The 21,274-nt window shown below is 38.8% G+C and overlaps 2 protein-coding genes across 2 annotated transcripts; both read left to right on the forward strand.

The window, feature by feature from the left end:
• Positions 1-302: 302 nt before the first annotated feature.
• On the forward strand, positions 303-1,189 carry LOC149246522 (metallothionein-like protein 2). The gene is made up of 3 exons (XM_089457959.1): positions 303-501; positions 708-788; positions 907-1,189. The coding sequence occupies exons 1-3, from the start codon at positions 437-439 to the stop codon at positions 1,010-1,012; spliced, it is 252 nt and encodes an 83-aa protein (XP_089314085.1). The 5' UTR covers positions 303-436; the 3' UTR covers positions 1,013-1,189.
• A 7,934-nt stretch (positions 1,190-9,123) lies between these two features.
• LOC149246523 (phenylcoumaran benzylic ether reductase IRL1-like) lies at positions 9,124-11,212 on the forward strand. The gene is made up of 5 exons (XM_089457958.1): positions 9,124-9,364; positions 9,788-9,922; positions 10,071-10,308; positions 10,527-10,730; positions 10,918-11,212. The coding sequence occupies exons 1-5, from the start codon at positions 9,185-9,187 to the stop codon at positions 11,070-11,072; spliced, it is 912 nt and encodes a 303-aa protein (XP_089314084.1). The 5' UTR covers positions 9,124-9,184; the 3' UTR covers positions 11,073-11,212.
• The last annotated feature ends 10,062 nt before the right edge of the window (positions 11,213-21,274 follow it).

The raw sequence follows: 21,274 nt of genomic DNA on the forward strand, positions 1-21,274 counted from the left end.
AAAATTCCACATGTATATATTTTCCATGTGTTGAAATTTACACAAATGTTATAACTTTTCTTTTGGGTTGAACGCACAATACAAAAATAATGACGTCATGGATGACCAATAATATGTCACAGTAAGCTAAACAAATTACAAGTCTCTCTTTCGGAGCACGCCTAATATTATCATACTATAATTAGATAGAAATGTTACGATTCAATGTTTTCATGTTTAAAACCACATTAAAAAATTAATAATAATAACATCATAATATATATAGGAACTCATTATCACACTAGTAAAACAAATTAAAATATATTTCTTTTCTTGCCAAACATTATCTTGAATAGCACCATCACAGCAGCGCCGTGAAGACCACAAGTGTTCTCTGTCTTCTCTTTGGTTTTAGATCTTTGTTTGGTGAGACTTCGACTCTTTCTGCTCTGCAAACATGTCGTGCTGTGGAGGAAATTGTGGGTGTGGCTCAAGCTGCGGGTGCGGCAGTGGCTGCAAGGGGTGAGCGTTCCATCTTATTCAGTTAATTAATTATGCTTATCGGTGAAATCCCTTGGGATTTTAGTGTAAACAGCTCGAATTTGAGATATTAACGGAGGCGGGCATAGAAATTGGAATTTTCTGGGGTTTCAGTTGTTTTGCAGCTGTTGTCTAAATGCTTTTCTTTCTTTGTATTTCTAACAGTTGATGTGTGTGTGTTTATGCAGGTGCAAAAGAACCCTCGACCTTTCTTTTAGTGAGAAGACAGTGGAGGCGCCCCTATTTGCAGCCACGGCTTCTGACATGGGGTAACTCTAAGTTTTGCCTACAATCATACCTATCATGCTACAATTTTAGGTTTAATGATTTCCAGACGATCGCTGGATTTAGAATTTTTTTTGATCGGAGAATGTGTTGAATTGGCAGGTATTTTGAGGGTTCTACTACTGTCTCGGGAGAGAGTGGGTGCTGCGCTTCTGGCGGTTGCAAGTGTGGATCCAACTGTACCTGCGACCCTTGCAATTGCAAATGATTAATAGTATATGTGATAGAGATCGGCTAGGTATGGTTGTATTAGGTGTTAAATGGCAAGGTCTTCATATAAAATAGAAAGTTGTTTGTAATAAGCCATGGCCCTGCTCTCTCTGCGTCAGAGGTGCGGGAGTTGATGAAGTCTAGGATAATATATTTCATGGTTTTCTGTTGTAAATATGGATGTGCCTGTTTACTATTTGTGCAGTGATTTTCCTATAAAAAATCCGTATCATGTTTTGTCAAGAATATCTCTTTTTAACTCTAGAGTCAAGGCGTGTGACCCCGCCGGGTGCAAAAATCAAATGATGTTGGAGCTTTAAGATTTAAGGACAGAGCATCTCTCCGATTTTCTATGTGTGCATCCGAGATGGCCTGGATGATCTCAATATTACTTTTGGAATCATCCAAACACCGATATCGGTGTTTAGATTTTCCTATGAAACTCTCAGAAACCCTCATAAGCTTCTTTGAGAGCATTTATGAGTCTCTTGACGCTCTTATAAGCTTCTATGATCCAAGTGGATATTGGTGGCCATGTTCCTATTCCAATTGGACCCGCACCATTGTTCCTTAACTTCTGGAGCCATTTTGAGGCCCTAAACGACGTTTTTTTGGAAAAATTAGTCAAGGATTGCAATGAGAATTGTGTCAACCACTGTATTCCTTAGAGAGATATTTCAATGAGGTATCATCACGTCAAACAAAGATAATATGAACAAGTTACAACCCTTGGATGTTGGCTACCCAACTAACCCCAATGGGGCCCATAAGCTCTTGGTGTTACATCTCGTCGGGTTAGGGTTTTCATTTTTTAGGGTTTTCTCTTATTCTTCAATAATAAGAAGGCCCTCAATCCTTATTGTAACTTAGTTCAGAGGCATGTATCCACAACATTCCTTCTCATAGATAAGCTACATCACCTAAGCTATCTTATTCCCATTCTGCTTGTAAGCATAGTTCAGTATTTTTGTATTAGTGAAATGAAGAGTTTTTCTACTGCATATCTGTTTTTATGATTATATATGTAAGTTGTTGCATTCGTGTTTAAGTTAAGATCAGTTGTATCGGAGCAGTCAGCTCTTTCTCTGTTTTTCTTTTCATATCCCCAACGAGGTCAGGTTATAAGGAGTTAGGGCTCTATCTGGTTGAACCATTGCAAGATCAACCTCGCAAAATTTGATGACCTCCTATAGAGGAAGAAAAGAAAGACAAGGGACTAGGAGATCCTTTCAAAACATTGCTCGAGGAAGCCCTCAAGTAGTAGAGGGAGGTGATGATGGATAACTTTACCTAGATCCTTCAACAACTACCCATAGGCGATGCATCTTCATCCAACAGGCACTCTGGAGGCCCCACTACTTTTAAGGTACAGGTTAACTTTGATATTCCCATATTTGAAGGCCTCATAGATGCAGACGCTGTATATATAAATGGTTAAATATGTTGGAAGTGTATTTTTTACTTCATGACTTTTCCAATGAGAAAAATATTACTTTTGCATTTCTCAAAGCCACCTCACACATCAAGGATTAGTGTGACACCTTCTGTGAACAAAAGGACAAGAGTGAACCCTCACTGTTTTCAGCCACACCCACCTGGAATTATTTCTGAGATGCCATCAAGGAACAAAATTACTGTGTCGGGAGGTATGAAGATAAATACATAAAGTGGACCACACTAGGCAGGGAAGGGACAAAGATGTGCCAAAGTTTACAAATACTATCCACACCCTTAGTACAAAGATGGGTATCAAGGATACTAAGTGAAATTTGGTTCTCAAGTACCACAGTTGTCCACACAAGTACATTGAGGATGAGATAGAGTTCTTGGACATCTCCTCACTCAGCATGGCGTATTGGTACACTCTAAGATTGAGCAAAGTTTAAACAAAAGAAGTGGGACTTTGGATCTGTGAATCCCAAGCAAGGGAAAGGTGCACCTAAACCACAAAACAAAGGACCAAGCCAAGGTGGGGCTTCCCAGGACAACCCTACGAAGCTGCAAGAAAAGAACAACACCACAAAGGCAAAGAAGGACACAAGGAAATGGTGTGAGTTCCATAACAACTCCACTCAAAATACAATTGACTGTCGAGCCAAGCAGTCACTCGTGGTTGAGATGAAGGCTTTCGAATGAGACACAGGTTCTGGCTCCAAATCAGAACCTGATAAGGGAACTAACAAATCGAAGCAAATCATTGATGTGGATCCTAGTGCCACCATGTCCACCAAAAATATCTAGAAAATGGAGCTTGAAGATCTAGAGGAGGGGGAACGACTCTTCCACTTAGAGACGTGGGTGAAGAGTTCTCCGCTTCAGTTCATTGTAGACAGTGGCAGTTAAAAGAACCTCTTTTAAGTAGAGGTGATGAAGTGGTTGGGCCTAAAGACTACAACACATCTGCAATCGTGCACCATTAGGTGGCTTCACCAATGACGAGATGTTCTCATCAACCAACAGTGTTTCCTTCCCTACAACATCGAGCCCTTCAAGGATGAGGTACTGTGTGATGTTGCTCCTCTTGAATTTTCTGATGTATTGTTAGCACAACCATACTTGTGGAAGGGACATGTTGTATATGAGTCTAGACATCATTCTATGATTATTACTTTGGCTGATAAGTTGTACAGGACACCGGAGGTATCCCCCCCTACTTCCATCTCTTTGACCACTACAAAGCAATGCAGTAAGATCATTTCCCGTAACAGGAAATTTGTTTTTCTTATGATTCTCCCCCAATTCAAGAAGAAGGTTGTGGCCACAGCTTCCAGGTAGGGCTCCTATGAACAACAATAGCAGATGGACAAGGTCGTGGAGGACTACATGGATATTATTTCCTCCCCCATAGGGGTACCTCTACATTGTCACGTCAAGCACTCCATTAATCTGACCCCAGGTGCATCGCTGCCCAATGGACCGACCTATCGACACTCTGTTCTGAAGAACGATGAGATCAAGAGACAAGTTCAAGAAATACTATAGAAAGGGCACATCAGTCTAAACACATCACCTTGTGGGATCTTGATTGTATTGGTATAGAAGAAGGTTAGAAAGTGGAGGCTTTGTACTGACTATCAAGCGTTGAACAAGATCACTGTCTAGAGTAGGTACCCAATCTTGTGAATTGCTAGGCTTCTTGACTAGCTCAAGGGGGGGGAATATTTCAGCAAGATTGACTTGAGGTCAATTTATCACCAGGTGCCTATCGAACCCTCCAATGTGTGGAAGACTTCCTTAAAATCCAAGGAAAGCCTTTTAAAATGGTTGGTCATGCCATTCAAATTGACGAATGCCCCTGTAACCCTCATGAGACTGATGGATGACATCTTTTGACCCTTCACCAATGCGTTGATGGTGGTGTATTAAGATGAAATCTTGATCTTCAACCATAGTTGGGAACAACACCTCCACCATATTCAACAGGTCCTTCAAACCCTTCGAAAACACAAGTTGTGCTAACTTAGAGAAATGCACCTTTGTCCTGACCCAGGTTAATTATCTGGGGTACATCATTGATGAGCAGGGTGTGCATGTGGACCCATCAAAGATATAAGTCATTCAGGATTGGCCAACCCAAACCACTTTAATAGAGCTCTGAGGCTTTTTATGTCTAGCAAATTTCTACCGTAGGTTTGTGTTGGGGTTCTCTCATATCACTTGGCCTTTAAGTCAATCACCAAGGGTGGAGCAAAAGCAAAGTTCTTTCGGTTGAAAACCCAAAAACAAGTGTTATATGAGTTGAAGAATCGCGAATGTTCTGCACCACTGCCCACATTACTAGACCTGCAACAACCACTTGAGATTGAGACAAATGCCTACAACTATGCTATTGGTGCAGTTCTTACTTAGCATGGGCATCCAGTGTCTTTCCACAGTAAGACACTGTCAGACACAATCTAAAAGCACATGACTTACCACAAAGAAATGTATTCCATACCCCATGCATGTTTTCAATGGAAGCATTGCATTATGGTGAAGGAAACGGTCATCCACACAAACCACCAACCTCTACGGTTCATATACAAACAAGGGAAGTTTCAGAATGATCTCCATCGGAAATGGTCCACCTATTTGCAACAGTTCCATTTGAACACTAAGTATAAGAAACGAAGCACCAATAATGTCACTGATTGCCTCAGCAGACCATTGTTCATGGCGATAATCACTGTGCTTGAATCCTGTGGGCACGAGACATTAGGGTGGCTCCATCTTTACAACAATGATCCAGAATATGACAACATATACGAGACACTTCTGGAAGGGAAGAAAGTTCCAAAATTTTAGCTTTAGGATGAAATTTTATGCCACTTGGGACAAATCTATTTTCCTTCAAGTGAGTGTGACAAGATGATTTGGGAGGCGCACTACAGTCAGATCACTGGAGATTTTAGAATAGAGAAAATAATAACGATATTGCAGAAGTCTTTTTATTGGCCAAAAGTTCGTCAGGATGTCGGGAAATACATTATATCATGCACTACCTACATGATTTCCAAACCAACCATCAAGAAGAAAGGTGAGTATACTCCTCTAAATACTCTTAGTCAGCCTTGGGAATCAGTCTCCATGGATTATATGTTGAGCCTTCCATCTACTTAGCATGTCAATGATTATGTTTTCATGGTCGTCGACAGATTCTCTAAGATGACCATCATGGCAGTTTACAAGAAGAGTATCACAGCGAATGCCACTGCCAATCTCTTCTTTAAGTGAGTGCAAGTAGACTTTGGGATCCCGTAGTATATTATCTCAGATCGAGATAGAAGATTCCTCAGTGCATTTTGGTCAAGTCTCTCGTTGATGCTAGATGCAAAACTTATTAAGCCCACAACTTTCCATCCCAAAACTAATGTCCAAATAGAGGTTGCCAAGGATGATCATACATATTCTGCACATGTACAACTCCAAGCATCCACGCACATGGGATGAAAGTCTCCCCTATGTCCAACACAGCTATAACAGGGCTCTCCACAAATACATAGGCCACAACCCCTTTCAGGTAGGGCTGGGATTTCAGCCATTATTCCCCATTGATGTGTCCATACCATTTGTAGCCACTCTAGTAGTTCATCTCACGTGCATTTCGACGTTAAAAGGGCTTACAACCTCATTGAGTGGATTCAACACATCCTCCAATAGGTCCATGATATATTCGATAAAGCTAATCCTAAGTACAAGAAACACAATGATCAGCATCGAGCGCCACACAAGTTCCAGGTGGGAGACGAATTTTGGCTACATTTATAGAAGGAGCGCCATGCTGGACCTCACTACAAGATTCACCCTCTTTTATATGGGCCATACACCATCACGAAGGTCATTACTGATAATGCCTTCAAGCTCAACATCCCATCATTCCTTGGCCTACACCTAGTGTTCAATGTAGATCACCTTCAACCATACTATCCACCATTGTTGGACACATCTAACATTGCAAAACAACTCACGCCAATAAAGCTCAACCTAAATTGCATGGAACAAACCACAACTAATCAGATCATGGACACATAGATAAAGAACACTCAGCAACAGAGGATACAACTATATCAAGTTGTCAAAGCAGACCAACTCCTTCACCAAGGAAAATGGCTCACAAGGGACCAAGCTCACCAGAAGTTTCCACATCTGATGGAGGAACTCAATGCAATGGGGACCATTGCTTCCTAAGGGGGGAGGACTGATCTAAGTGGATATTGGTGGCCAACTTACTATTCCACTTGGACCTCACCATTGCCTCTTTCAGTTTTTTAGTTTCCTTAATTATAGCACAATTTACTATTTTTGGCGGTTTTTTGGGCTCTGAACCTCCAAAGTCGTTTTGAGGCCCTAAATGTCAATTGTTTGGGAAAATTTCTCACTGATTTCCATAGAAATTGCATCAATCGATGTAGTTCTCGGAGAGATCTTTCCAATGAGGTATTGTACATGTAAAACATAGACAATATGACCAAGTTACGACTGTGGGAAGTTGGTTGCCCAACTAACCCCAACGGGGCGAATAAACTCTTGGTGTTACATCTCCTCACGTTAGGGTCTTAGTTGTTTAGGGTTTTCTCTTATTGTTCAATAATAAGAATGCCTTTAAGCCTTGTTGTAACTCACTTCAAAGGCATGTAGCTCCCACATCTCTTCTCATATATAAGCTACCATCACATGAGCTATCTTATTTCCATTGACCTCCAATACTGTGGGTCTAGCTATTCAAACACTCTTTGTGGAGCTCCAAAATGTGCTACAATCTCAAGGTCTTGCCAAAGAGTGTAACCTAACTCCATGCTATCACCCAATATTATAAATACTTTAACATCCTATAATATAATGACAATACATTGTTTGAGGATGTTGAATTCTTGTAAAAAATGATTCTATTAAAAGAAAAACCATATAAAAAATCATCAAAATTGTTTCAATAATTCTAATTAACTTACTTCATTTGGAGTGTTAATTTTGTTCACTTTTTCTTAATATCCAGTTATAAAAAATAAAAAAAACCTACTTTATTCTCCTAGAATTCAAAAAATACATTTGTATTATTACGATAATGTGATAATAAATCATATGTTTTATCCAATACTCGTGGCCACCCCATCCTCAGCTTTGAGGAAGTGGTGTAATGAATATTAGGTATAACATTTGAATGGGGTTGGGGAGAAAGTTCAAAAATCATCTTCACATTAGTGAGATAATAAGCCATACATTCTAATTCAATATTCCCCCTTTTCTTGGTGGAATATTTTGTAAAACATGAGAGTGGAGTGGGAAGAATATTGACCCAATATTCCCCTCATACCTACCCTAATTGGGCCCCAGGGTCGGTGGGAATATTGGGTGAAACATGCATGAGGGTGGGAAGGAAAATTTGAGTAAAACATATATGGCCATGGGAGGAATATTGGATGGCATGAGAATCGGGGAAGGGAGAAATATTGGGTAGCATAAGGGTAATGGTGGAAGGAAATATTGGGCCAATAAATTCATCCATTGGAATATCTGGTCCCGATGGCACTGTTATGAGGTTGGGGATGAGGTGGAGTGGGGTCACAATATTAGCCCAAAATCAGAGAAGTCATTATTGGCACAACATTTCCTCATATCCCCACTCTCATGACTATAGAGATGAAAGTAATACTTACCCAAAACATGAATGATGAGAATATTGACCAATATTCCCCTCACCCCACCCTCATGTTACTTAATAAAAATGGGGTTAAGAGAATCTTAACCCATTATTCTCTCCCAACCCACTCTCATACCTATAAGACCAAAAATAGAAAACAAACATTCTTAAAAATAAAATAAAAAATATTAGGGTTGATTATATTTTTTATAAATTTTTTTAATAAAATTAATTTATTTAAAAAAATTATAATTTTTTTTTAATTGAAAAATTAATTATATTGGAAAAGTATAAAACTCCACATACATGTATATACCATATACCTTGGATACGTTAGAATTTAGAAATCTTATAACTTAAAAGTATAAAATTCCACATGTATATATTTTCCATGCGTTGAAATTTACACACAAATGTTATAACTTTTTTTGGTTGAACGCACAATACAAAAATAATGACGTCATGGATGACCAATAATATGTCACAGTAAGCTAAACAAATTAGAAGTCTCTCTTTCGGAGCACGCCTAATATTATTATACTATAATTAGATAGAAATGTTACGATTCAATGTTTTCATGTTTAAAACCACATTAAAAAATTAATAATAATAACGTCATAATATAGGAACTCATTATCACACTAGTAAAACAAATTAAAATATCTTTCTTTTCAGAGCACGCCAAACATTATCCTGAATAGCACCATCACAGCAACGCTGTGAAGACCATAAGTGTTCCTCTCATGATGTCACCAGGTTTGGTATCAGTCTCTGTTACATTGATATCTCTTCTTTTTATTTAATGTTGTTTTCTATTACGGAGGTCTAAAGTGGGTGGAATATAGTATAGTATACTATACTATAGTAATGTTTGAAAAAAAAATTATAGTTGAAATGGATTTATACTATAATAAAAAAAAAATATTTAATTATTATAATTTAAATTTCCTAAAATTTCTTTTCAAAACGAAATTGTTACAGACCACTCTGCCTATTAATAGCACAAAACCTTGGCATTCTCACAAAAGTAAAATCCTTTGATCGGAAAACGATATGGCGAGTAGCAGGATTCTCATAATTGGTGGAACAGGTTCCATTGGTCGCTATATTGCGAAAGCCAGTATTGCTGGTGGCCATCCCACATTTGTTCTGGTCAGAGAATCCACGGCTTCTAATCCTCAGAAAGCCCAGCTCCTCGAGTCCTTCAAGGCCTCAGGCATATCTCTAGTCCAGGTAATCTCATTAATCTCTTAATTGTTTTCAAACCCACTGCTACTCTATCAAGTAATCATGTTGTGATGATTGCATGTGATGTGCATGATGTGTTGGTTGGAGTCCTTGGCTTTTGCACCAGCCAGTCACGTTAGATTCTTGTTGGAGTTGCTGGAGCTGCTCAGCACAGCAGGGTTTGTTTAGATTCTTGTTAGAGTTGCTGGAGCTGCTAAGCACAGCAGGGTTTGTTTAGAGAATGACGCTTATTTGTTTCAATGTGATGTATTTTGCTTGCTTAGGCAATAAATATTGTATGATAAATATCTGCTAACTTCGACAATATTTGATATATATGATTCTTCAGCGAGGATTCTCTCCTCCACTGAAAAAAATTTAATCCTATGATCAGTTTCACATTAGAAAATTCAATTCAATGTGCTACAGGGATCTCTGGACGATTACACAAGCCTACTAGAGGCAATTAAGTTGGTGGATGTAGTGATCTCCACAGTAGGCGCAGCGCAGATAGCAGATCAGTTCAATATTATCAATGCTATCAAAGAGGTTGGCACTATTAAGGTATCAGGAGCTGCTCTGAAACAGCTATGCATTGGATTTGTTTGCTTGATAGATAATATAATCTCCTTATCATATTTTAATGAATGGAAAATTTGATATCCGGTTGGGTTGGGTTGGGTATGGTATGGTATTTTACATGATGATACAGAGGTTTTTGCCATCTGAGTTCGGGAATGTTGTTGAAGAAGAAATAGGGTTGGAGCCTGTAAAGAGTATGTTCCAGCTAAAAGCCAAACTCCGTCGGAAAATTGAAGCAGAAGGCATTCCCTACACATATATATGCTGCTACTATTTTGCAGGGCATTTCGTTCCAAGCCTGGGACAGACTGGACTCACAGCCCCTCCAAGGGACAAAGTTGTCATTCTTGGAAATGGAAATGTCAAAGGTGTGGTGATCATTAATTTTTGTTGTAAATTTATTATATTTTTGAAAGTGATTATATGTTTTAACTAATTTTAAATTTTGGAATATGGATTAAGATGAAAATCAAATTACCTAGAAATTTTTGTAACCAAGATGAATCATATTAATTGGTTTAAATCTACAGTAATTATAATTTCAAGAAATGTAAATCTTGGATGTGATTATATTGTGAATATACAGCTGTGTTCGTAGTTGATGAAGAAGCTGCAACATACACAATAAAAGCAGTGGATGATCCTAGAACTTTAAACAAGACTGTATACATGAGACCTGCTACTAACATTTTGTCCATGAATGAGCTTGTGGGTTTATGGGAGAACAAAATTGGCAAGACTCTGGATAAGGTCTATGTACCCGAAGAGCAGATAGTCAAATCCATTCAAGGTCAGTACTTCCAGGACACTCACTGTTCAATGATAGATTTCAAGTAGCATGATAAAGTAAGGATTTCTGCTGAAAAGTATCATACAATTTTATTTATTTTAATGTGAACTGTTTGATGCTGGTAAAAAATATTTTAATTTATTTTAATGTTAACTGTCTGATGGTGGTAAAAAATATGTTGTTCCAGAGACTGGGAATTTTTTGTTATCACTTTACCACTCAACTTTTGTGGAAGGTACTCAAGAAAATTGTGAAATGGGACCGAATGGGGTGGAGGCCACTGAATTATTCCCAGAAGTAAAATGCACTACCATTGACGAGTACCTTAATCAGTTTGTGTAAATTAGTTGCCTGTATGAGGTCACTTAATTTTATCCCGGAGTAAAATACACTATTACTGAACAGAACGTCAATCAATTTATCTGAATTAACTGGGATTAGGTGCTTTTATAATATGCTTTCTGGTAAATGTTTTATGATAATTTCTATATTATTAATTTTCAAGATTAACAATAACTTTTCAGATTTAAAAAGAGTTAATTGTAATTTCTTTATTATTAAGTTTTTTAAGATTAACTCTAAGTTTTCATGTTTAAAGTTTATGTTGTTCAATTCAATTGCTAGTTAAGAAAAAGTATAATTTAGTAAACTCTAATCCCAAGGTTTAATTCAAACCAAGTATTTATAAGGATAATAATTTTAATGTATTTTCTCGTTAAAGTTTGGAAGCAGTTTAATTTTGAGAACTTTTTTCTTTTCTTAATAAAAATTAGAATATAGAAGTTTGTATGAGATTGTCTATTTTTATTGCTTAATTTGTTTTTTAAATATATAAGTAAATTCAATATTTTTAAAAATATTTGAAACACTGAAATTATTAAATTTATTATATACAACCATATAACAAACAAACATATAACATATAACAATTATACTCTTTCAAATTATTGTTATACTCTTTCAAATCATAAAAAAAGGATAAAAAATTTAATACAAATAACACAAATGTAAATATATAGTATTAGAATAAAAAACTAGAAAACTTTATAACCGTTTTAGCTCAAATGTTATGCCATTTTTTATTATCTGGTTCAATTAATAATTAAATTAAAAGAATGTCATCCTTCCTTTTTCTTAAACGCAACAAAGTCTAATTTCGGTTTACACAAATTTTATTTCAGAATGAGTGCAAATTCTACAAGAACGTCTACTTAGTAGTACTGGCAATGAAAATTTATTTACACAATATTAACAAGCACATATGGTTGGTAGTACTGGCGATGGTTAAAGTTAGGAACATGATACACTTCAACCATATAATTGTGAGAATTTGAATTATTGTAATTTTGCTATGAGAATTTGAATTATTATAATTTTAAATATGCATAAATACATTGAGAATTATATGTATGGATAAATTGTTTTGCGAAGAATAATAAATTAAATGAATTTTTGTGTGAAATAATTATTTTTATTTTTGTGTAAAATAATTATTTTAAAAATTTGTAAATTTAGGATAATGAAATTGGGTAAATTAAAAAAATGTCTCATTTTATTGAAAGGTTTGCGGTAATAATTAATATTAATTTTTTGGATATATTTTCTAGTTGAAATTTGTCCTCTCAAAAGTGTTGAGCTGGTTAATATTAAAAAATTAAAAACAAGTACATCATGTCATGTATGTAAACAATATATGGAGTCCACCCTATGTGGGCAGTGTCATATGAGATAGATACAATGTGCTACAATGTGCAAAAAATGAAGTATTCAAAACCATGTGCCTCTCTATGAGAACCAAAAATTATAACCACACATGGAAAAGCAAATGCGAAGAGAAGTATGGTGTTGAAGTTGACGAGAGTGTGAGGAACATAAAAGGAGAACATCATCTAGGGAGTGACATGGAGCCAACATCTATAGTGTAGTTGTCCCACCCCACTCATATGCATGCTTCCACTAGGATCTTAAATGTTGAGCTTTGACATGTTATCAACACTTGTATTAAATTCTAGGTGGATATGTTGGAAGATAATATTTTGGAAAGTTGCTTTAAGATATTGAATGTTCCTAAGCCAACCTTGTAAATGTGGATGGGTAGTATTAATTCCTAGCACATGTGTGATAATGGCTTGTGAGTCCCTATAGATGTGCAACCTTAGAATATCTAGGTATTTGGCTAACCATAATAATCCCCATAGTGCAATAGCTTCATCTCTAGTATTAGTCCCAAAGTGAGAAAACCAATGGATTCTATAATGTTGTTTTTAGTTGATGCTAATCCACAAGCGGCATCTACATGATATTTAGTGCCATCTAAATACTAGCTCGAAACATATATTTGTGAAAAATCCGTTACCCTATTCTTACTCGAGAAAATTGATGATATTTCTCCTATTTGTTAATTACTTAAACAAATTACTTGCACTTTTCTACAAAAAAAATTAAAGAGAAAAAATCGTTGGATGCCCAAACTCACTATCCCATATAGAGAAAAAATCGTAAAGAGTTAGTGAGAAAAATCTCACACTAATTTGGGAGATGTGACACTCGTGAGGGATAGACTAGTTGGGCCCACACTCCGTCTCTGTAGCTTCTACATCAATCCTACGCATAGTGTCCTACGCATAGTGTCACACTTTCTCGGGGCATCACCTCCTCTTCTAATCTCGTGTTGTATCGAAATTCGACCTCTAGCAGTTTTTTTGTGAGGAGGATGCTCTAAGTGAAAACATACCAATCTTCTAAAATGTTATTCAGTGCCAACCGTACAAACTCTAAGGCATAGGGTGCTCATCCTACTCAAGCGAGCTCGTCCCTCGCATCGTGAAATTTGGTAAGGAAGGGGTCTACTCGCTTCCATTTCTACATCCTCCTGCATCTCAATTTCTCCTCCAAGTATATCTTCCACTACTCGGAAGATCCTTCGTATAACCTAGCTAATTCTCCCCACATCTTGGGGTAGTGTCCTTACAAGCTATATGGGATATTACATGATTTCAAACTCCTTTGAGAATGATCCTCTTAGCTTTTGTTATCTTAGCCATGGAAAATTTTAAGTGCTAATATTCACAAGTGGGTTAATTTTCCATGATTTTTCAAAAAAAAGATTCGTTAATTTCCATTTTTTCTAAAATTGGTTCACCCAAATTTTACAATATAAAATTATTTTACTCTTGTGGGGAAAAATGCCTATGCAGGACGATCCTATCCACCTAAGGTGTGACAGCGCCTTAGCAACAAACGAATACAACTATTATGATTTTTTCCTTTATGAAATGTGAAAGAGGGGAGATCGGCAGACTTTCCGTTGTCTTCCGGTTGTCCCTCGATCTAGATCCTCTTCTCTTTGTGTGTCCACAGCTACTCGTCTCCTCGCTTGCTCAAGAGAACAGCTACTTGAATCCCACGAGGTCACAAGAGAACAGCTACCTGTGACAAGAGAACAGCTACTTGCGACAAGAGAAGAACACAATACAAAGGCACATATACATATTCATAAATGATTCAGGATTAGAAGTAAATCAAATACACTAATGCAATCATACAAAATACACCAGCATATAGGAAAGAATCAAGATAGCTTTATTGATAAGTAACAGGGTTCAGGAAGAGATACAACCCATAGGGCTCCAATCCAGCATCTCCTTCCCAGCAGAATGGAATTCCTTCTTCAGCTCCCTTCAAAGCATTAAGCACCCAATGTTTCTAGCCACAAACCAACAACAATTCTTTGCATTCACAAAATTACAGCCTCTAGATCCCATGGAGGTGAGATCCATATATAGATATTTGGAGAGAGGATGAGTGAGCTTGAGATCTGACTAGTGTCCTCTCCCTCTCTCAGTTCTTGAGTCCACTTGGAGGTTCTTGCTTCCACTTGGAGATTTGGAACCTCTTACTCATCACCAGTTGAATTCCTTGATGCAAGTGTCATTTTGGAAGCTTCGTGAGCATTGACACCTTGAGGAATGACTCTGCCACATGTCCAAACTCGCTCAACGCAGGTAGCTAGTGTTGGAGTTGACATTCAACGCAGGTAGCCAGTGTAGCAGTTGACATTCAGCGCAGATGCTCAGTGGAGCAGTTGACATGATCCAGAATTGGCTTGTTTTTGTGTGTTTTAAGGTGGAGAACTTCTGTGAATTGCGGTGGTTAGTTGGCCTTGTTCCTCTAGGGGTAGGAACAACATGTTTAGGGACTTTGGATCCCTTAGTTTATGGACATTTCATGCTCAATGCTGTAAAGCACAAAAATGTCTATAACAGTTGCTCCCTAAAGTATGAGGCGGTTTATCGGGTGAAATGCTTTATCCAGGAGGGTCCGAAATTCATCCATCTGCTGGGAGGAGACCTGTAATAAAATACAATACAATACATTATGATTCATACTCATTTCATGATCTAGCTGAGGCGGGGATTCCCATGCTCAGCTTTATAAATTCATTTTTGTACATAGAACAGACGATCGTCTAATGGTAGACTGATAATTTTGGTGAAATTATCATCCTTTGAGTAGGATGATCATCTGCTGCAATGATGTACATGTCAAATGTCTTTATTTTTCCTGAATATATATCGCAGCCCGGATGGATGAAACTAGATCCGGGGTCTTCAAACTCGTTCGATCTTCACTCTAAGTACAAGTCGATCCATGTGAGAATTGCGCTGAAGTCGAACATGGAAAGACATCGCTTGATTACCCGTCAATGATGTAAACTGTTAACAAGCGCGAGAGGAATCACCGATAATGATAATGACCCTCAAGGTACTGCAGTACAATTCACGTGGTGTGAATAAAGGACTTGGCGTCGAACACCACGCAAAATCTTCTGGTCGAAGGTCATTGATGTATACCTGTCACTGGAAGTGAGAAACTTGCCATTGAGGCATGCAAGCTTCAAAGTACTGAAGGGGTTGTTCCTAGATCAACTTCTTGGATAATGAGCTGATGTCGACAAGAAGTGATCCGTCACAGGAGGGCCTTAATGAATCCCACATCAGTGACACAGAACGGAGCTAATGATTTTAATGGAGGTGAAAACGATCTGTGACATATGATTCAGGGTGGCAGTCATGAATGGATGAAGGATAATGTATGGCAGTGGATGGGACCTGGTTGACTCTTTCTCAACGACTTCTCTTGAACATATGGCGACACTGATGCGATGGATCGGTAGCATTACCCCAAATATGGATGGTATGGCGAGACCATGGTGATGTGACCGGTGAATGAAACAACCCAACCCGAATGTGGTACGGAGGAAAAGTGTCATGTTCAAGAGCGACCTGCTACCATCAAAGTTTTCTTGATTTTTCCCAATTTTTCCCTAGTCATTGCTGACCAGTACCTCTTTATTTTTGTCATGCTTGAGGAGGATAACATATGCTTGTTCTATAACCTGCCCTTCGGGCAAGCCCATCGCTATGTTTTAACGAGCCTAGCGATAGTGAAACGCGTTCTCGTCTAAAGACAAGTTTGTCGCTATTTAATAATTTTAACGAGTCTAACGACAAGGATAACTTGGTCCTTTTCATTTTTAGAGAGTCTGAAAAGGTACATAAAGTTAACTCCAAAATTCATTTTTCGTCATCTAATCCCTTAAGTCCGAAAAAGTATAAAACAATACAGAATGGATGAGTTTTTGATAACTTTAACGAGCCGAATAAAACAAGCGCTCGACCTTTTTGTGCAATAATCCCTCAGGTCCAAAAAGATTAAAATCTAGAGGAGGGATAGCTCTTCCTGTCCTTTAACGAGCTGGAAGGCCAAAACTCGGCAACCTTTTCATATTTTACGAGTCAATTGAAAAGAGCTTAAAGAAGACTCGTCTTTTGAGGAACGAGTGATAAACAGGGATAGCAACTCATTCCAGGTACAGGTTGGAATTTTCCAATCACGGCAGTGTCACAAGGATGGCTAGGTGAAATCACTCTTCGCAGCTGTTCCTCAAAATGGGTAAACAATCATATGGAGGTGAACGATCGGCCAAATGAAAAGTGGAGGTGGCAGGTGCAAACACGACCAAGGCTTTAACGGCTGATAAATTACATTCACAGTGGTTATTTACCAGGATAGGTTCATTTTTTAGTTAAAAATGAGCTTAAACAATGGAGGAAACTCTGCTCACTGCTTATATTTATTTTTTAACGAGCATGAAGACCGCGTTAAAACTGCTCGGATCTTGCGTTTATTTTTTAACGAGCATGAACTTTATGCTAAAACTGCTCGATTACCCAGTCATAAGATAAGAGTGTCTCATGAAAGATCCCATTTTTTATAGAGCTTGCGCCTTACCAAAGCTATACTCCCTCTCCTTTCTTTATGCAAGTTTGGAAACGACTAATCCTACGAGTTTAAAGGGTTACACCTACAGGTTTAAAGAGAGGACCTAAAAATTTAAAAAAATAAATAGTCGCCCCTTGCTTGCACTCCAAAAGTTTTGCATGCCCCTAGGTATAAAATAGAGTTTCAAGGTTACCTCTACTTACCCTCCGCCAAAACATTTGTTTTAATCCAGAGAGGCTTACCTCTTTCACGTTACCCAAAGATTGTCTCGTTAATATTTCAAACAAAACACTTCCGCGGCAATGTCTACCGAAATAGACAAGGGTGAATGACTGGTGCCAAACACGTAACTTTGACAAAAGAATCCTATTCTAGAACAACCCCTCTTCCAAATAACGGACGGGGTACGGACTAGTCATATTCTCCCGCGGAAACCTACCCTATACCCAAAGTTTTCCTGCCGAAGCAGGCCAGGACGCATGCCCCCTGGGTTCCAGTCATATCCTCCCGGATTACTCGCGCTCATCAGGAGGACAGACCGTGGGTTGAGACACTTCTTGCATGAATAGACCATTTAGGGATGGCACATGACTATTTGCGATGTGTGATCCGGGAAACGAAAGTTGGTCCACGAGCTTGACCATTCTTCCTTCATGCGGAAAACACATTACTCTAAAGAGTGAGTAGACTACAGCTCCCATGCAATATATATAGTCTCGTCCAAGGAGTAGGTTATAATCCAAGGGTCCTTGAACGACCATCACGTTCATTTGAACGGTCTTCGCTTTCAATGTTATAGGCACATTGGGGAGGATCCCTAAAGGTTGACTGGTTCCTTTATCAAAACCTGATAGATTTCTCATCTCAGGTAAAAGCGCTGGCGAACCAAGCGCTTTGCAAGCAATAGCGGAAAGGATACTCACAGATGCCCCCTCATCAATGATAGTGCCAACCATTACCATTCTTTATATTTGACAAATAATTCTGAATGGTATACTGGCTGGCAACCGGGGTTTGCCTAGTTGGTTCCAATCAAAGGACACAACTAGGTTGCCTGGTGGTGGGACCGAATAGACGGCCGGATATCGCTCTGATGAACTTCCTTCCTGTGATAAAGGAATGGTGGCATTGCCCCCTTGATCATCAGAGTCGGTGGTGATGAAGAGAATCTGGACGGTGTCGTCTTTGTTCTCCTCTGTGATGGTGTCATTCGAAGATGGAGCCTCTGAAGGCAAAACCCGGTCAACTGCCATATCAACCTTTTGAATTTCGTCAGGCATGGATCCAGATGGTTCTTCTTCAATGACAGATGCTTCGGCTGACCACTTAAGTGGCTCGGCCAGATTCTCAACTAGTGAGGGACTTGGCAGGAGTCTTTGATATCCAGGAGGGAGATGCGCTCATAAAATCGGGTGATCTTCCAGAACTCTTTTTGCGTCATCTAAGAAGGGACAACGGTGGATGGCGTGATCGCCTTCACACAGTGTGCAGGGAAATTTAACTCTCCCGTTCTGTCTTGGAGCTTCACTCCCACTAGTTGACGGTGAGCAGTCGACATGGCTATCAGAGGTCGATGCTACCGAATTGTGCACACGGGGGGACGAGTCTCTCAGTATCCGCAGGATACAGGGAAAATCTCTATGGAAGTGGTCTCCCCTGCATATGACGCATGGCGATTTAGGCCTTACGAGTGCAGTGTGTGGATTTTTGTTAGATGACACTTGTTTGCCCCCAGTTGCCTTAGGCTCCTTCTTCTTCTTTTCTTTCTTCTTCTTCTCCTTCTTCTCCTTAGGAACCTGGTTTTTAATTCGACCAGTCCCTTCAAGTGAAGAGGAAGGAGGGGAGGAATATGAAGTTGAAGGCTGGGATGCAACTCTTGTCTGATCTAACTGTTGACTTGACTGTTCAGGAATGGTGATATTCTAAACGACATTGGTTGAAAAGAGCCAAATTGGTAGGCCAATTGTCAGTCCTGGAAGCGACAATGTGGCCATGTGGGGTGCACCAACATCTCCCCAAGAGGAGAAGGGACTAGGATTCCCACCAAGGGGAACTCCTTGGTTGGTGTGCTCCATCTTTTCAACCTAAAGACCAACGTAGGAATTAAAGGGTGATTGTTCCGTTTAAAATAAATTGTTAACGACGCTTTTAGACACAACTTGCTTTTTCAGTTTTAAAGAGTCGAGAAAAAGCTAAAGATGACTTTAGTCTCCTTCGATGTTTTAACGAGCTCGAAGTGAAAAATGCTCGGATGGACTTTTTCTGTTATAGAGTCTGAAAAAGGCCAAAAGAAACTGCTCTGGAGATCTAGGCAGAGGGTGTGCCAAACTTTTCGCAAAACCGCAGAATACTTTTTAGGGTACGGGCGGTCGACACGGCTTCCTAAGGATAAAAGTTATATGCCTATAGGGGTCTCCCAATATATATGCGACGGTACGTGGGAGCACAATCCATACTAGCGCTATCGTCTCTCAGGAGGAATCACCCACCTTCTTCGAGATCGACAGTCACTAGGCTTAAAGACGCCGGAACACGTCTCTAGCCTAAACCTCTATGTTGTGTGTTATGTTACAAAGCGTTGTTAGGTTCATTCAGTTTATTTTAGGTTGATCTTTTTAAAGTTTGCCTTTCAAGGTTCACCACGAGATGTATGATACAACTTCCTAAATGCAGTCTAAGATGATAAGCAAGCTTTATTATCTTTCAACTTTGAAAATGCTAGCTACTAAGGGAAAAGAATAACACTATCTTTTCTCAAAGAGCAATCAACACACTCTAATGCACTTTCCCTAAATCCAACATGCAAACTATCAAATGCAAAATGCACAATGCAGGTGTTTGTTTTCCACTTTCTTAGTATAAATGCCTACAAAGAAAGCTTTTTGCACAACTTTGAATTTGCTTTTAAAATGATCAATACAAACAAGTTCACTTTCTTCGAAATCAACAAGGATAGAAGAGATTACAATCACTTTGCGATTTTCGAAATAAAGACTTGTTTTGACACTTTGAAAGAGAAAAATTCAAACCAATAAGCAAAAGTAAATCTATAATCAATCTGAAAACAGCCAATGAACTCTCTTCTAAGACCACAATCAATCAGATCTGAATCAAAGGCTACAGAAAGACTACTTTACTCATGCAAAAGAAAGCTGTAAATGACGCCACAAACACATAAAAACATTCACAGTCTTTTTGTACAAAAATGAGGCGGAATCTAAGCAAAGAAAAGGCTTATCAGACTGGTACCTATGCTGGTTAAAGGCTGCAAAAACAGAGATCAAAACAGGGCAACAGAGGACAAAGAACCCCAGCTACACAAGGCCACACTGGTTCAGCGCAGGTCTAACACTGTCAGTTTGACATTCAGTGCAGGTAGCCCCTTCGGGACCTGCGTTGAAATGTAGACTGCCTTCACAGCAGTTGCGCTGAAAGAGAAACTCTCGTTTCCCTTGGTTTATGGGTCACAAAATGCTCAAAAATCAACTGTTTCAGGCCAAATCAGAAACACAAGCAAGGTATAAACAGAGGGATGCTTTGAGATGGTACTAAAGACTATCACAAGGATCATCAAATCATTTGTGGATCTAGTTTAGATCATAGACAAGTCCAGCAAATTGGATCAAAGTAGCAACTTTCTACTTTGCATCCGAGAAAGATGCAGTTCAATAGTTGCTATCAAGTCTATGAAGTAAACAAATGACGGAAACACAAATAAAATGAATAAACAAGTTCGTCCCCAGTGGAGTCGCCAATTTGTTGTGGGGAAAAATGCCTATGCAGGACGATCCTATCCACCTAAGGTGTGACAGCGCCTTAGCAACAAACGAATACAGCTATTATGATTTCTTCCTTTATGAAATGTGAAAGAGGGGAGATCGGCAGACTTACCGTTGTCTTCCGGTTGTCCCTCGATCTAGATCCTCTTCTCTTTGTGTGTCCACAGCTACTCGTCTCCTCGCTTGCTCAAGAGAACAGCTACTTGAATCCCACGAGATCACAAGAGAACAGCTACCTGTGACAAGAGAACAGCTACTTGCGACAAGAGAAGAACACAATACAAAGGCAAATATACATATTCATAAATGATTCAGGATTAGAAGTAAATCAAATACACTAATGCAATCATACAAAATACACTAGCATATAGGAAAGAATCAAGATAGCTTTATTGATAAGTAACAGGGTTCAGGAAGAGATACAACCCATAGGGCTCCAATCCAGCATCTCCTTCCCAGCAGAATGGAATTCCTTCTTCA

The sequence above is a fragment of the Pinus tabuliformis genome, chromosome 7 (assembly GCF_031772625.1).
Source record: "Pinus tabuliformis cultivar Carrire ecotype Pingquan chromosome 7, CPIR1, whole genome shotgun sequence".
Classification (NCBI taxonomy): Eukaryota; Viridiplantae; Streptophyta; class Pinopsida; order Pinales; family Pinaceae; genus Pinus; species Pinus tabuliformis.

What these genes read in the sequence shown, in the direction of transcription:
- LOC149246522 (XM_089457959.1), top strand. Translation starts at nt 437, where the DNA reads ATGTCGTGCTGTGGAGGAAATTGTGGGTGTGGCTCAAGCTGCGGGTGC. An exon ending in TGCGGCAGTGGCTGCAAGGG is followed by an intron (nt 502 to 707) that starts GTGAGCGTTCCA and finishes GTGTTTATGCAG; the next exon opens with GTGCAAAAGAACCCTCGACC. An exon ending in GCCACGGCTTCTGACATGGG is followed by an intron (nt 789 to 906) that starts GTAACTCTAAGT and finishes TTGAATTGGCAG; the next exon opens with GTATTTTGAGGGTTCTACTA.
- LOC149246523 (XM_089457958.1), top strand. Translation starts at nt 9,185, where the DNA reads ATGGCGAGTAGCAGGATTCTCATAATTGGTGGAACAGGTTCCATTGGT. An exon ending in CAGGCATATCTCTAGTCCAG is followed by an intron (nt 9,365 to 9,787) that starts GTAATCTCATTA and finishes AATGTGCTACAG; the next exon opens with GGATCTCTGGACGATTACAC. An exon ending in GATAGTCAAATCCATTCAAG is followed by an intron (nt 10,731 to 10,917) that starts GTCAGTACTTCC and finishes ATGTTGTTCCAG; the next exon opens with AGACTGGGAATTTTTTGTTA.